Source organism: Pagrus major, chromosome 11, assembly GCF_040436345.1.
Source record: "Pagrus major chromosome 11, Pma_NU_1.0".
Classification (NCBI taxonomy): Eukaryota; Metazoa; Chordata; class Actinopteri; order Spariformes; family Sparidae; genus Pagrus; species Pagrus major.
Window position 1 is genome coordinate 21,044,548 of NC_133225.1, and position 14,190 is coordinate 21,058,737.

General features: G+C 41.1%; 1 protein-coding gene across 1 annotated transcript in view; it reads right to left on the bottom strand.

Annotated features, from left to right (window-relative positions):
• ptprsa (protein tyrosine phosphatase receptor type Sa) overlaps positions 1 to 14,190 on the bottom strand; it is a 188,339-nt gene that overhangs the window by 93,254 nt on the left and 80,895 nt on the right. Inside the window, exon 6 of the mRNA XM_073476466.1 lies at positions 1,877 to 2,065. Coding sequence (XP_073332567.1) covers positions 1,877 to 2,065 — 189 coding nt within the window. The remainder of the gene's footprint in view (positions 1 to 1,876; positions 2,066 to 14,190) is intronic.

Genomic DNA, 14,190 nt, shown 5'->3' on the forward strand with positions numbered 1-14,190 from the left:
CTTAAATAAAAAATAGCCATTTTAATACTGTCTGTTAAAGTTGCATGACCCTACTATACTAGTACTACAGTACACTAAAACTACATACAACTAGTGACACCTCGTAAAACCTTAATGAAATATCTTCCATAATTCTTTGGTGTGGTGTTAGACTAATACCTTGCATAAGTGTTATTAGGAAGGCACAATTGTGATCATGACAACCTTAACTTGAATAGTTATCTGTTAACATGTCAGGAGGTGCAGTGAATCTGAACAGTTAAAGGTGCCCTGTGGAGTTTTTTTTTTCATTTTTATTTTTTTACCAACAATCGCAATATGGAGCAAAGCAGGTTTGCTAAGCAGGAGTCGGTGGCAGTTGCAAAAAAAAAAAATCCTTTCAAAAAGTTTCATGTGGAAGGTTATGCACGAACATCTTTGCTGGACATGTGACTCATTAACAAAAAAACACCAAAGTGCACCTTTAAGGTTGTGGCTCTTAATGTTTCAGAGTATGGAGAAGAAAGAAGAGATGCATGATGGTGAAATAATTAATGTTCGAGCTCTTTTTATAAGAGTCCCTAGCGGAGACTCTTTGTCCTCAAACTTAAGTCAAAAGCACTGGCTGACAGCTTTATCCAAAAGACATCAGGACAACCTAACATCCCCAGAGGAGGTCCTCGGGCCGCTGTGAACCAAGAAAGAGTTTTCAGCTATAAAACATCATCCCAGAGGGAGCAAATAGTCAGACATATTTTAACAGAACAGGTTTTGTTTGAAATCTTTTAAGTCAAACATCTACCTCAAAACAGGGTGCACCTGTAAGTTAAAAGTGAAAGAAACGTATCTGAAATTAAAAGCATCTTAGGGAGCTGTAGACTTGCTGTATTTGTCAAGGCATAAATAATGAGATGACAAATAGATTTGTTTCAGTGTACAACTCAGGAGGGCCACAACTGGGGCAGGAACTCAATGGCAACAGACTCTTTATTTAGTGGCGTCTGCGCTGATTTACGTTTGCAGCAACAAATCAAATAGGAGTCATTGGATTTTTCGAATGGCGACAAATCATCGACCTAAAATATCTACCCCTTATTGCCCGGGGCTACTTCAGGCCCTACACTTAATTAGCTATATAATTAGACTTTGCTTTACTGGGTCTCTCAGTGGGGTTTAATCAATGGGAACAAGACAACATATCCACCACTGAGTTGTGTCAGTAGAATGTGGACCCTGCTCTCATTGTCTACTATGACACACTTCTGGGATGTTGTGAACGATTTGACCTCATTCAGTTATGTTACAATCTTAAACATTGGAAAATCATGTATGGGTATTACATCACGGTCAGAGAACTATTGCTATAATGCTTGACCTTTATACAGGTGTATGCGTCTCATGTTGTAGTCCAGGAAATTTAGATTGTCTTCACCTGACATTTGACCGATTTAAATGCCTTAAACATGGTAAATACCAAAGTTTAGTTGGGTCAACACACATTTGATTCACATTTAGTTTCCAATGCAAAATGTTGTGTTGTATTGGTTTTCATGTTTCTCATTTAACGCAAGGATGAAACATTCCAATATGGACCGACAAGATCTCTTAGTCGCCTCAACTCAACTCAGATCAGTTGGAAAAATCCAAATTACAATGTCATTAATCTAAAAGTAAATCATAGTTTTTAGTTCCTAAACAATTATATGTGTTACAAAGTTGGAGATACTCTTCTCAATCGCCCTCATGGCATTATGGCAACTATATTGGTGAAAAAAACAAACAGGCAACATATCTGCAAAGCACAAAAACAACCATGTTAACTACTACCACAAATGTCCTGGGAAATAAAATAAGTACTAAGGTTAATAAGAGGGGGAAAAGGTAGCAGCTTCCTTACCTGAGCGCAGCTGCTTGATCCGCCCATTACTTGCACTGGGGTCAATGGGCAGGAAGTCTTTGTACCAGGTGATCTCTGGGTCAGGGTTGCCACTGGCAGCACAGAGCATGGTGGCTGTTCGGGTTCTCTCCACCACTTTGAGTTGAGGGCCCATGTCAATGTTAGGGAAGCCTGGTGGGAGTAGGTCCTCTGTGAAAAGAACAGGAAAAGATGGGGCGTGAGTCCTCTGACACGCTGAGCCAGCCTTTGTTCATGTTCAGTGAAATAAATTACACTCAAATCGATATGAGCTTATATAGAGCTCTGCAAAACCACTACTTGGTTTAGACACACGATAACCCCCAATTGTCCACGACTGTTTACCAACTGAGAGATGTAATTAGTCAGATTTCACTCTGTTGTTAAAGGTGCAGGAGTTGTGTATAAGGCTATGATTTACACCCAATGACCGTCATAACTGCGACACTAATTTAAGAACCATCACACTGCCAGTTTCAAAGATTGTGGTAGTGTCCTTGCAGCTAATACTCATGCATGATTGAGAGATTATGGAGATGACAGTGTAGTATGCTCTGTGGTCATTGTTCTCCTACTGCAGACTCCCTGCTCTCTTGGGGCAATTAGCCCCATGGGTCAAATCAGTTGACCTGGCCCCGACTGGAGCCAGAGCAGTGACTCATTTTTAGATGATGAGAGCCAAGGGGAAGTACCCCGAGCCGTAATATGCATCAGAGGCCCATGGCCACATCACAACTCGGAGAAGATTGACTGACTAAGATGCTGGCCAGTGGCGCAGTAGAGGTCATTGTTCATCTAGAGAGCCAATGACCTCATGTCCACTCTGTAGACATCATGGTAGTGTGGTTTGCACCCGGGGAGTGCTAAATTAAGGGAAATTAGGACAGTGAGTTGATTTGCAGTTTTAGATTTTGTGACTCTAAAAACAAGATTAGTCTGTCTGCCTTTAATTTACAGGGAATCTATCCTATATTGCATTTTCCACTTTATCATGATGGATTTAAGGGATACGTTTTTCAAAATGTACTATTTTTGACCCTCATTTTTAAGTAATGCCAGTTAGGTATTGCTTATTAAAAAGATGGCAAACTCACAGCAAGAATGTTAACATGTTGATTATTATTGATTAATGTAGCTTACATAATGAATTAGCCCTATTTTTCTTTTATTAAATAGGCATTTCAATAAATTAGGAAAAGAAAACAAACCTCTGTGTTGTTTTATGCACTTACATGTGTATTATGTGCTTGGGTTGTACAGAGAAAAGGAGTGGTGAGCTCATATGTAATCACATTTTGAAATATTAAATCTTGGAAAATAAAAGACCAGCAAGGAAGAACCAGAAGGTCTCCAAACTAAGTTCAGACAGGTTACCTCTAACTAAGGCTGACATCAGCAGGGGCATGATGAATATTTCAATGCTAGGTTCAAAGAAGAACAGGCGTTTACACTGTTTTGGGCTCCGTGCTGTATCCTCTCCATCGATTATTAATGATCACCCCTGTATAATCCCTTTATACCAAGTTCCCCTGAAGCTTAGAAAAGCAATGACAAACCTGCACTTCACTTTAGAAACTTCAGAATGAGACAGAGTAATATGTTCTCACAAACTCCCTCTTCAGTGTGTCATCAATGATCAATGCATAAGATGCCATAAAAGGTGGTTCTCTCTCATACCCCTCTAGCTAGTAGCTAGTTCTCTGTGTTGGAGAAGCATATCTGCAAAGGGTATTTCTGGCCTGCTCCCTGTTACATCTGATGTATTTGATGCTGCCAAGGCCTATCTGTGCCTCACATCATATTAAATTTGCCTTCACGGTATGGAAACAGAAGACAGAGGCCTACACAGACTACATTAATGAAGCTGAAAACATACGCAGAGTAAGTGGATTTGAGACTAATGACATTAGGCAAGTGACAGAGGGAGTCTGCCTGAAGGAGCAAGGGAGGGCAGGACAAGGTGTGCAAACAAACAAACCAACCAACTAAAACAGCAGTGAACATGACGCAGGGACGGCGGATTCATGGAGAGATTGTGCTATCGTTACAGCTGCTCTGACCTGATACAGAACCGGCAGCCTTTCCTAAATAAATGGCATGTACGCTGGTTACTTAGATCCCTAGGAATAGAGTGTGATACCATCTTTCCCCCTGAAGCTTACAGGCTCCGTCGATAAAGGCGGCCATGCAAAAATAAATAGATCACTCATCGAGGGAGTGTTACTTCAGGGTTAGGCAGCCTGACTGTGAAGGGGAGAAGGGCTGATAGTATCCTAGAATTCCCAAAGGGCCAGTTCCCCATAATGGCGTAGCAATTGCATTTCTATGATGTGCGCTGGGGGTTCTCTGTGATGACAAATCTTCACAGGACAAATAGAATCGATGTGTGTGCCTTATTGGTCAATGACAATGTCTGTGTCTATTTTGCCCGGAGCAGGCTTTGTCACTTAGGCTGACAATCATCATACTACAGAGCTATGAGACACACGCTGCAGTTACACCCTGCATCGTATCAAGAAATACCACATCACTTTTGATTTTTCTTGTTTTATCTCAGACACACACATTCATTCATGTTTAATGTTCTTTACCACTGTGTAAATGCTAAAGCTAGACGATGACCAAATAATAAACAAAGGAACTATCAAATTGAGTCTGACACGATGACCATCTTCCCGATTTGAAGCATATCAAAGGCCTCACTCATTTGGTTACAAAAGGAAAAAACTCAGACTACTCTACATGTACATTTGTTGTAATAGACAAGATGGGGATGCTTAAAGAGAGTCTTAATCACCCCATCATGCAACCTCATCTCCTTTGTTGGGTCACCTTGTGCCACAAAAGCCTTTTTGATGCGTCCCATTGATTTAGAAATGAGTCAGTGCTTGAATACTTGTTGGCATATAGTGATTATTGGCATCTGGGCAGCTCAGCTTTGTCCTGTCGTTAATAGAATGAAAAATCATTTATCTACCAAATACAAGTTTTCAACAATCAGGAATTGTGGGGGGGGGGGTTTTCACAAGATACATCCGAGGCTATTCAAACATAATTTGGATGGGTTTGCAACTTGCTCAGTGCACATGTTAATTAGAAAAGGCTTTCAGGTCATGCAAGAGGAAGATCAATAACCTTTACTACAGTGCAGTATTAGCTAGGGTTAGTGTGATGACGAACAGACCATGTCCACACCATATAACAGCTGGTATGATCAGCTTGACTCCAAAGCTAAGCCTTCTACAGGCTCAAGTTGACCTCAACTAGATTTTGATTTTTGTCATTCTCTTCGGCTTTTTGGGCTTGGCTTGAGTGCCATCATCATCCGTAATTGTCTTTAATTTCGCTATTTCGCCATTTAATATCATTAGACAAGTGGCAGGTGCAAAGCCTTTAATCAGCCTCTGGTTAGCTTAGCCACTGCCCGGCTGTTAATCTGCCGAATCATGCCTGCTGTTGCGTTCTGCTTTCTATCATGCTAAGTGTTGCCCTCTTAAAAAGTCTATCCTTTAGACTCATTCACTCCTGACTAATCTCATTTTCAGTGATTCACTGCAACTAAATTATTTCTTTTTTTAGCCATTCTGGTATTGTCATAATTTTACCAGATTCCTACAGCACCATATAAAAGGGCTTTGTGATTAAATATGCCATTTGATAGGCACTTTCACTTTTTTCCAAAGAAGCAAAAGTAGAATGAGTGATCCTTCTTGGAGCTCCTACTGCTACTCTGCTATAAGCACTGTATTGCACTATAATTACGTAGTATTCACCCTCTGTTGAATACTACACTTAACCATGGCGGCTGGCAGTTCCACTGCCTTTCTCTACCCACTGACGTCCAGAAAGAATAAAACCTACGACTTCAGTAATACTGGTTTTTGCCAATTACCTGTATAGTAATACGCATGGCGCGTGGCATCGAAGCTGCTTGTTCTGAACTATCATTGCTCTCATAGAGTGGAGAGAGCTATAGTAAGAGAGAGATGGAGAGAGGTAAAACTCGACGAGCTGGGACTGCAGCAAATGCTGTGGGGTGCTCCGCCGTCCCCCGCACCTATTACTCATATTATTATTTTCACTTACTGAAATGATTTAATTTCATCAGCAGCGTAATCAGGTTAACTGATTACCCAGCGCCACGGCACAGAGACACAGGCTTTAAGCAGGTCTGTGCATTAATACCACAGAGAGACTGCTGGGAGAGAGATGGAGTGAGAGCACGGGGAAAGGAGGAGCAAGACAGAGGGAGAGAAAGAGAAACAGAGGTTAAGATTAGAGGATACAGAGAGTAAGGATGATAGTGGAAGAGGATGGAGAATACCGATGCCATGCTCCCTTTCACACACATAAATGCAATCTGGATAAATAGATGTTTGTCTAATGGGCAGACCCAGCTGCTCGCACTCTAGACAATGTAGTTTCATTTGCTCTGCACCTACAAGACAGCCAGAACTATTTACATCAAATAAGCCAGCGACAAGAGAAAATTGCCTGTGTTGAGTTTCTGTAGTACAGCTGGCGTACAACTGTATTTTGGGGAGTCTTATTTCCTATAATGCATGTGTGCATGAATGGTCGAATACCATGTTTGATATACACTTATTTAGTATATCACCATAATGGTTGAGTCTACAATGTTCAATTGCAAACGTGGACCACTTGGGACACCACCCAAGTATCTTATTTGATATTTCCTTGCTTCTCGCTTGAAGAGGAAGTCGTTCTGGTTTGCCATCTTGCAGGTCATCCCAAACCACCAGGACACACAAGAGCAGCATCTACAACATTTTAACAAGATGGCGGATATCACTTTAGATGACACTTCAGAAGCAAGGACATCTCTGAGAACATATTTCCTGGTTTCCTCTTTCTTCGCATGGTTTCCTTGCCTCTGCATTATCCTCGGTGGGAGGGACTAAATGCAAGAAAAGGACGCAAGTGAATGGAAACGTAGATGCAATTTAAGAGACTTTGGATGTACCAATATTTGAGTCTAATGATTCTTATTCCAGTGGCTGGCCACATAAGCTTGAGTAATAAGAAGTAAGTTTCTTGCACAGAGTACATTCAGCATCATGAACCTGTATTCTTTATGTAGGGAAAGAGATCAATATTGTTTTGTACTCTAGTTTGTGTAAAAGCCAAAAGCTATTGAGAATGTGTGAAACTACCAGTAAACGTCTCGTCTTCATTCCAACAGAACAGTGCAACAATCTGTTTCACTTAGCATCTTCCTCTTCTGTGGTTGACAGCTGGCAATTTGCGATACAGCCAAATGTATATCTTCCAACCAAACCAAACGGTAGTTTAAGAAAATTCTGTACTTTCCCTGTCTTCAATGCATCTTTCTGTGACATTCCCTGCATTCAACAGGATTCCTGTTCAATTGCTTGAGAAATATACAAAGGAAGACAGGGGAACAGTGACATAGAAACGTCCAGGGACAAAGAAGAATAGCAACACAGGGGAAATCTAATCACAGTGTCTCTGGCCCCAGCACCGATAGCCCTCTCTGGATAGCCATCTCAGCTGAATAATGGTTATTATACAGCCAGCACTCAACCTCTACCACCCTGCTCTGTTCCCAGAAAGACGCCTGGTGTCCCATTGGTATTCTCCACACCTAGCACATCTAGCCACCAAGGGCAACATTTACATCAAGATCTCCAAAACACAACCTCGGAGAAAACAGTCTGAAAGACCAGATGAGAGAAAGTAAGAGGGGGAGAGGAGAAGGAAGAGGGAGAGAGAGAGAGAGAGAGAGAGAGAGAGAGAGAGAGAGAGAGAGATTGGGCACTGAAAGTAAGGCAGGAGTTTGCAGTATTGCTTATTGCCCTGCAAAATGAGTTTGTGGGGTCAGCTCTCTGACCATATGAAGACTCCAAAGGTTAAACCAGCTTTTTACTTTTTCTTTTAGTTGGTGGTTCATATGCGTTTACAGAGGGAAACGGTTAAGAACTTAAGGGAACTTTTGGTTGACTTTGTAAACTGAGGCTGAGAAAAAAAAAAAAAAACAATTTTAAATTTGTGCAAATGTGTTTAAATAGGGGACAAATTTGAACGAATAGAAATCACCAATAAACTTCCCCAGTTTATAACTTAGATTAAGACAAACATTGTTTGTATTACAAATGTTCTCAAATGTCATGTTTAAACATGCAAATGAGGCATTTGCTACTTAAAAATGTAATAATTTGCATACAATTAGAGGCAAGAAATCTGAACATTGGATCAAGCCAAGTTCAAAATTCATGTTTCATTGTGATGATATCTTAGAGCCAAAAATGTTTTTTTCACAAAGGGAATTTTGGATTTCATTTTTTATCACTACATACATCAGAAAATACTGATTAATAAAAAAAAAAATCCTTCTTTTAGAAGAAAATGTTACATAAATAAGGTTATGAATGATATATGAATAAACCTCTCTGTTAAAACCATCAGAATATAGATAGGAATGAAACTGGGAAGTTTGGTGCATGCAAGTGCCTCTGAAGTGGAGATCCTGGCTAAAAGCATAAGAGAAAAGCCATTTTGAGAAACTGCCTTTTAAGATATATATCGTAGAATTCCATACATTTTCGACAAAGGAAAATTTACCAGTGCATTGAAAAAAAGTGCTGTTGACCCTTATGTTTGAAGTAGCTAGAATGGAAATGTGAATATAAGAGAATGGGGCAGCTGTGGCTCAGGAGGTAGAGTGGGTCGTCAAGTACTCGGTAACAGGTTCGACTCCCCAGCTCCCCCCACTGCATGTTGTAGTATCCTTGAGCAAGATGCTGAACCCCAAATTGCTCCTGATGAGCAGGTTGGCACCTTGCACCTTCTGGCAGTAAGAGTCATTACACAAACACTGTCAACATCCTCATGATGCAGACTCCGCCATATTCCTAACTGGCTCCCCTTCAGCTCTCACAAACCAATCTTTACTGGCAATTACTGGTAAAACTCATCAGTACCAGTGTGCCGGTCTGGGAAAGTCTAAACAGACTCCAGATTTCAAAACTCCTGTATGCTGAGAAACAGAGAGATTTATCTGGAAGTGAAAGTCATAGTATGTGTGGACTCATTTGAACATAACGGACATTCATTTAAATGTAAAAGTCTGGCGACCAAACTGACTGTTCTGACGGTTGGTGGCTTGCAGACACTTTCCATGCTGCTTCCAATTCTGAACACAGCCCATATTAGGCCACGTTCATAAAGCTATCATCACCACTGAGCTAAACAGCAAGTAGACAGCTTGTTTGCCAAAGAAAGACAGAGATAGCAGCCAAGAGGGGGATAATTTGGAGAACAAATGGCAGCAACCACCACAGGTAGCAGCTATGACCACAGTTTTGTCAAATGTGAAAGCCAAAAGGATCAAGGAAGAGAGGAATTGAATGGCAAATACTGGGTTCCGAACCAAGTAATAAAAAACCTGTTTATGGATGGCACGAGTCAGGAAACAATTTTTTACCCTCAGGCTGAGCAGGGAAATAGTGTGTAGGGTTAGGGTATCATTTCCTGTCCATTACAGGCAAAGAAGGGAACTATAGTGTCATTATAACAGGCTCTCCTATTTTGAGAACATAAGGTTTTGAAATAATGTTGGCTTACTTATAAAGGAAACGGAACATTATCTACAGAAAAGGGTTATTTTTTAAAGAATTTTGTGATGCTAAATTGAAGGAAATAATTGCTTTCTGAAATTAAAGTCTTCTATCTCTTATTATATTTTTCAGATTTTAAGGTCCAGTCCCTGAAAACCTCACACACCACATCGATTTAGGCATTGCGCTGACCTAGCCTATTAAGACATTGATACTGGCCTGAGCTGCTGTACCAGTGTCTACTTTAGAGAAAGCAGGAATTGCCTTTGAATCAATAATCAAGATTTGCATTATATAAACATATTATTTTCACTAAAATTCACAAACAGAAGGAAACTGCACCGGCTAAGGGGCTGTTTCCCTGGCGTGGTGGGCCACCTTGATAGACACAGCACAGACAAGAGAGAGGAGTAATTGTCTAGGACAGCTCCAAAGATCCCCTGCCTGCAAGAGAAGAGGTGGAAGGGAAAAAAACAACATAGAAGGGGGGGGGGGGGAAGTCTGTTTATCAGTTTCAACTGGTGGAAGTCTCTCTCTCTCTCTCTCTCTCTCCCTCTCTCTCTCTCTCTCTCTCTCTCTCTCGTCAGGCTCCCGAGGCATCTGGGGTAAGACAGGCGAACTCCAGGGGAGACAGGGGATGAGGCCGGGGCCATTAAAGGAAGTGCCTCACCATAGAGAAATGTCAACCAGTCAGGTCTGGTTTAGTGGTGGGTGGCTTTGAGTGTGCGTCTGTGTTTTTTTTTTCTGTGCGTGTGTGTGCATGTGTGTATGTGGAGGTGCAATGGGCACCTTGAAACCTGACGTCAGTTTACCACACAGTGTGGGTGGCAATGCTGCTGCACCAGTCTTTTAAAATATGGGCTTCTGTTGTTTTAATTGTTAGCTCTCTCAATTGTTTGCATCTCATTCAATCACAAAAACCTTATTTATTCTACTAAAATACAGCCTCTAACCGAGGAAGGTTGAAATATACACTTTACCACACTCATAATTTAACATATTGTCAAAAAGCTCTGTATAGTTGTCGACTACGAAGGAACCTAGTTAAATTATTCTATGTCTTAATTTAACCAAACTGTGTTGACAGATACAACTTGTTCAAAGCTGATTTTCTGAGATTTATGTGAACAATGGATATATACATGTTGTATATTACACTTTGGAAAGGAGTGTCCTGTGCAACTTTCAGCAGTTTAACAGATTTCACATTCAATTACCACTTCCCATTAACAAGAAGATGAAATGTGTTGAATAAGCCACTGTGACTGAACCAATGTCTGGTTGCTTAAACGGCATATCCATATTTTTAGAGATATGTTTCCTGAAGGGATTCTCCCCTGCTGTGTGTAGGGAAAAAATACGAGCTACATGAGAGCCAAAACTTCTCAACTTATTTCATACAATTTTTAAAATGACTTAAGTGTCTTGGATCTTGTCTGAAAATGTAATTCGGCAGCATAGTTTTATGTCATATCGAATTATTGCTGACATTGATCAGAAAGTGTACTGGTGGGTGCTTTGACAGCTCATTGGGGTGCAACATACCACATATGTTTGGCAATAAATGAGGAGACATAACAGTCTTCCAACTGCAAAATAAGTTTTAGAGTTCATAATTTAAACAGTGCACGATAACTGAGAATGCCTCTCACCTTCTTCACTATTCTTCAGCAGTCCCTACTCTTTGTTCAGCAGCAAGAAGACAAACTGATCTATTAAAAAAGAGTTGTGTCATATGTGAAAAAAGTCGACATTTCCATATTGGATACCCAAACTGCTTTCACAGGGGATGAACAGGGGTTATATGTGTGAGAGAGTTAGGACTTGGTACTCCTGACATGTGGCGCAAACACCTCTCTCTTGCCAAGCAACGTTGGGCCAAAACAACAGGAGATTTAGAAAACTGAGCTGTTGCTTAGTGCCATTTTCTGCCAAAGCAACAAATCTAACCAAAATAAAAATCCCACCAAACTCAGTCTGACAGTAATTGCCAAGGGATTTGGAGGGAAGTGGATGGGTGTGGTTGGGGTGTGAGGTCACTGCCTTGGTGGGCCATTAGCTTAGTGTAATTAAACCACTGATTACCGATTTGGAGGCACCTTTGGTGAGCAGGGCAACAATTACGAATATGTGGTGGCTAGAAATCAGCCGAGGGCCAGTCAGAAGACTGCATGGTAATTGCTTAATGTCACTTGAAGATGTGGAAATTGCAAGCCAACGTGGCAGCAAGGGTCAGAGAGGATATGGGCATTCACCAGGGTGGAAACAGTTGGAGTGTTAGATAAATAAGTCACTTAAAAAGATGGCAAGACTGAGAGGATGTGGGTAGAATTTTGATAAGCTGGTTAACAACTGGGAGTGTTAGGAAGAAAAGTGGACAACAGAAGAAGCCAGCTGCAATTTCACCATCATTTCCTGAAGTAAAGCAGCATCTGACAGAGAAATTGGTGTGTAGTCAAATTTCTTCTCTGTCAGTAAAGAAAAAACCTGCAAAAAATGACAATAAGAGGAAATTCTCATACAGTACATTCTGTACTAAATGAAAAAAAAAAACTGCTTCAGCTGTAACAACCTAATGAAACACCCATTCAAACAGAGATGTGATGCTTAAACGGAACTCCATGTATTTCAGTGAAAGATGTGATGGCAAATGGGGTGAGTTTGTGGACAGAAGGGAAAGACAGAGGCTAAAGCAACACATGTTGGATGTGGCTTTGCCCTTTAAGGGCCAAGAAGCACAGCGTTCTTTAAATATGAACAGCTGCTGTTAAATCCAGTAGGATCCGGGCTGCACTCCAGAACACAAGCTTTGTAATCATGGAGAAGTCCTGGAAAGCATCAACTGGCCTTTCTCTGACAGAGATTTCCTTCACACTCTCCATTTGTGGCTCAGATAAGAACACACCTTACATCTCACAAAGAACTGCACTGTCTTGGATTTTGAAAGATTTGTATATTTTTCTTGACTGTGTATTGTGTTGTGTCTTAATTTACATATTCAATCCTTGCTGAGGTGTTTCTTCCCACCATAGAGGAAATGCTCATAATCATACTGTTGAGCTCATCATCCGACTTTTACCGCAAGAAGCGTAGGCACGGCACTTGTGAAGCATGCGTCAGTCAGTCTTATCAACTCTTCCAATCCTGCAGGGCCCATAGAGCGACCTCTGTGTTGTACGACTTCAGTCACCTGGGTTGGTGGCTCATGTGTATGCATGAAGCTGGTGGTCCGGGCTATATCCCCTTGCTCCTCTTTATGCATGAGTCGGGCCACTCCAAAGGTCACACCGCCTTCACTGGAACCACCCCTTTCTCCCAACTCTTATTTCCTGCTTAGGTGTGGAGCATAAAGTGCTATACCAGTATTGTTTGGATTGGTGGTCTGACTTCTGTACATTTTTTGTGATATTGAAGGTTTTTTTTGACAGCATATGCCCATCTTTCATGAAAAGTACTGTTCCAAAGTGATATTATTGTCACAAGTCTTGGCATTTTTACTTTTTTATTTTTTGTTTTGTTGTTCTGTTAGATTAATTAGAAACTGTTGTGGGCAAGTAAATCCCATGTCCAGCTGCACTGTTTGTCCAATTGCACATTTATATGAATATGTGCATGAAAATGTACTCTGAACAGCAGTAGGAGCAGAGTTGCAGAGAACTGATTTACATTTTCTAAGTCATCCAACAAAATCATACGGGACCAAAATACTGCAGCCAGTTTAATGAAATACAATAAAAGGAATGAGGCAGGAAATCTAACTATTAATATTTATATGATTGAGTGGAAGCAATGGAAATAAATCATTGTTATTACATAACAGCTAATTAAATAGTTGAAAGTCTTCAACTATTTGTTATTATTATACTTTTACAGGTATTTCATATTATTTACGACCTTTGTGATATCTGGGTATTTCTACAGTTGGAACATAGCTATGTCTGTTTTATAGGGGAGAAAAGAGGACATTTGCCCCTGTTAGCTTCTCATTAAGGAACCCATCCTGAAAATGACCTGACATGGGATGAAGCATAAAGCTATCTACAGTCCTGCCACAGGTGGAATCACCAGGACAATCAAACAAGTGAGTCCTTATCGTTGTAAAAGCGTCTCAAAGACACTGATCTTTCAATTTACTCCTGGCCAGCGTTGCTGCGAAAAAAGGATCCACTTATCTAAACTTTCTATCCAGTTATAAACCAATCAGCCAGACCCTCCTTCTGCCTGCCCCACGCTCTCCATCCTTTTCCCCTCTCCATCTCTTCCTTTTTGCTCCTTTTGACTCTACCTCAGTGTTTTATATTGGCTGTGGCCAGATGTCCAGGGTGGCGAGGGTCGCTCTACTTGAGCAGGAATTATATGAAATTGATGGTGAAAGTTCAGGAGCTATAGCCACCCCTGGCTGGAGGCAAGCTCCTTCCACTTATCCCGCTCCATCAGCACCACCTCCTTTTCTCTCTCCCTCTTTCTCCTCTATCTGTCTTGCCGCCATACAGCTTGTGCCCCCCCCCCTTCTTCATCCTCCAATCACACATGATTACTGCATTACAGGTTCGGGGGATCAAAGGATTCAAAGGCCATAAACTCATCTGAGTGAATTTCCTCTGGAGGGAACCTTTTCTACAAGAGAGGAAGACAGGGTGAGAAAGATAGAAGGCTGGCAGTCGTCTGGCAGGCATACAAATGCCGATATGGAGGTAT